At 51.2% G+C, this 1,090-nt stretch overlaps 1 protein-coding gene across 1 annotated transcript; it reads right to left on the reverse strand.

Moving 5' to 3' along the window:
- Nucleotides 1–6: 6 nt before the first annotated feature.
- On the reverse strand, nt 7–1,069 carry LOC111648975 (serine/threonine-protein kinase WNK4-like). The gene is made up of 2 exons (XM_087171859.1): nt 398–1,069; nt 7–308 (listed from the first exon to the last, which is right to left on the reverse strand). Exons 1-2 carry the CDS (start codon nt 644–646, stop codon nt 39–41), a joined length of 519 nt encoding a protein of 172 aa, XP_087027985.1. The 5' UTR covers nt 647–1,069; the 3' UTR covers nt 7–38.
- Between the last annotated feature and the right edge of the window lie 21 nt (nt 1,070–1,090).

The following is a 1,090-nucleotide window of genomic DNA, read 5'->3' on the forward strand; positions in this document are numbered from 1 at the left end:
TAGACTCAGCCAGCAGGAAGCCCTGTGTTTCATGGATGTTACCACGGCAACAGCCTCAAACACACCTGGCTGGCTACCTTCCCCTCAGCTGATGCGCTTGCAGCAGGTGCAGGTCTCTGATTGGATGGTTCAGGTGGTTTGGGGGTGGGGTCCAGCTCCTCCTCGATGACGGCGTCCGTTTGGCGGTTCAGAGCTCCCTCATTCAGGCGCCGCTGTTTCTCCCGCTGACGTTTTATGGCCGTCACTCTGTGTCTGATCGCCTTGGCAACCAGCTTATAGTCCGCCTCGCACACAAAACCCAACACCACCTGAGAGAGACAGAGAGAGAGAGAGGGACAGGTGAGACACCTCAGCCTGCCACCTCGGGTGATGTCATCAGTGTGATGTCATCAGATACCATCTCCTGGGCCACCTCCTCGGGGACGTCTTTGTACAGCTCGAACAGGAACTCGATGGCGTTGTTGTCTTTGTATTTTCCGTGAAGCTTCTTGTTGTCATCCATCCGGAGCCAGAGCTTCAGCGCCGCCCTCGAGCCGTCGTCGTCCTCGGCGAGCTCCACATGAACGCCCAGCTCCTCTTGGAAGAACCGGTGGTCCAGCAGGTCCTGAACCGTGAACCTGCAGGACCAAACAAAGACACTGACCATCACCTGATCACCTGAATTCTGAACACCTGAACAGCTGAACACTAAATACCTGAACACCTGAATATCTAAACACCTTAACAGTGAACACCTGAACACCTGAACACTGAACAACACCTGATCACCTAAACATCTGAACACCTGAACATCTGAACATCTGAACACCTGAACACTGAACACCTGAACACCTGAACACCTGAATACCTGAATATCTGAACACTAAATACCTGAACACCTGAACTTCTGAACGCCTGAACATCTGAACACCTGAACACTGAACACTGAACACCTGAGCGCCTGAACATCTGAACACCTGAATTCTGAACACCTGAACAGCTGAACACTAAATACCTGAACACCTGAATATCTAAACACCTTAACAGTGAACACCTGAACACTGAACAACACCTGATCACCTAAACATCTGAACACCTGAACATCTGAACA

Source organism: Seriola lalandi, unplaced genomic scaffold (genome assembly GCF_002814215.2).
Source record: "Seriola lalandi dorsalis isolate HSWRI2012SDOR001 ecotype SW California unplaced genomic scaffold, Sedor1 jcf7180001964038, whole genome shotgun sequence".
NCBI lineage: Eukaryota > Metazoa > Chordata > Actinopteri > Carangiformes > Carangidae > Seriola > Seriola lalandi.

What these genes read in the sequence shown, in the direction of transcription:
- LOC111648975 (XM_087171859.1), bottom strand. Translation starts at nt 646, where the DNA reads ATGGTCAGTGTCTTTGTTTGGTCCTGCAGGTTCACGGTTCAGGACCTG. An exon ending in AGGAGGTGGCCCAGGAGATG is followed by an intron (nt 309 to 397) that starts GTATCTGATGAC and finishes TGTCTCTCTCAG; the next exon opens with GTGGTGTTGGGTTTTGTGTG.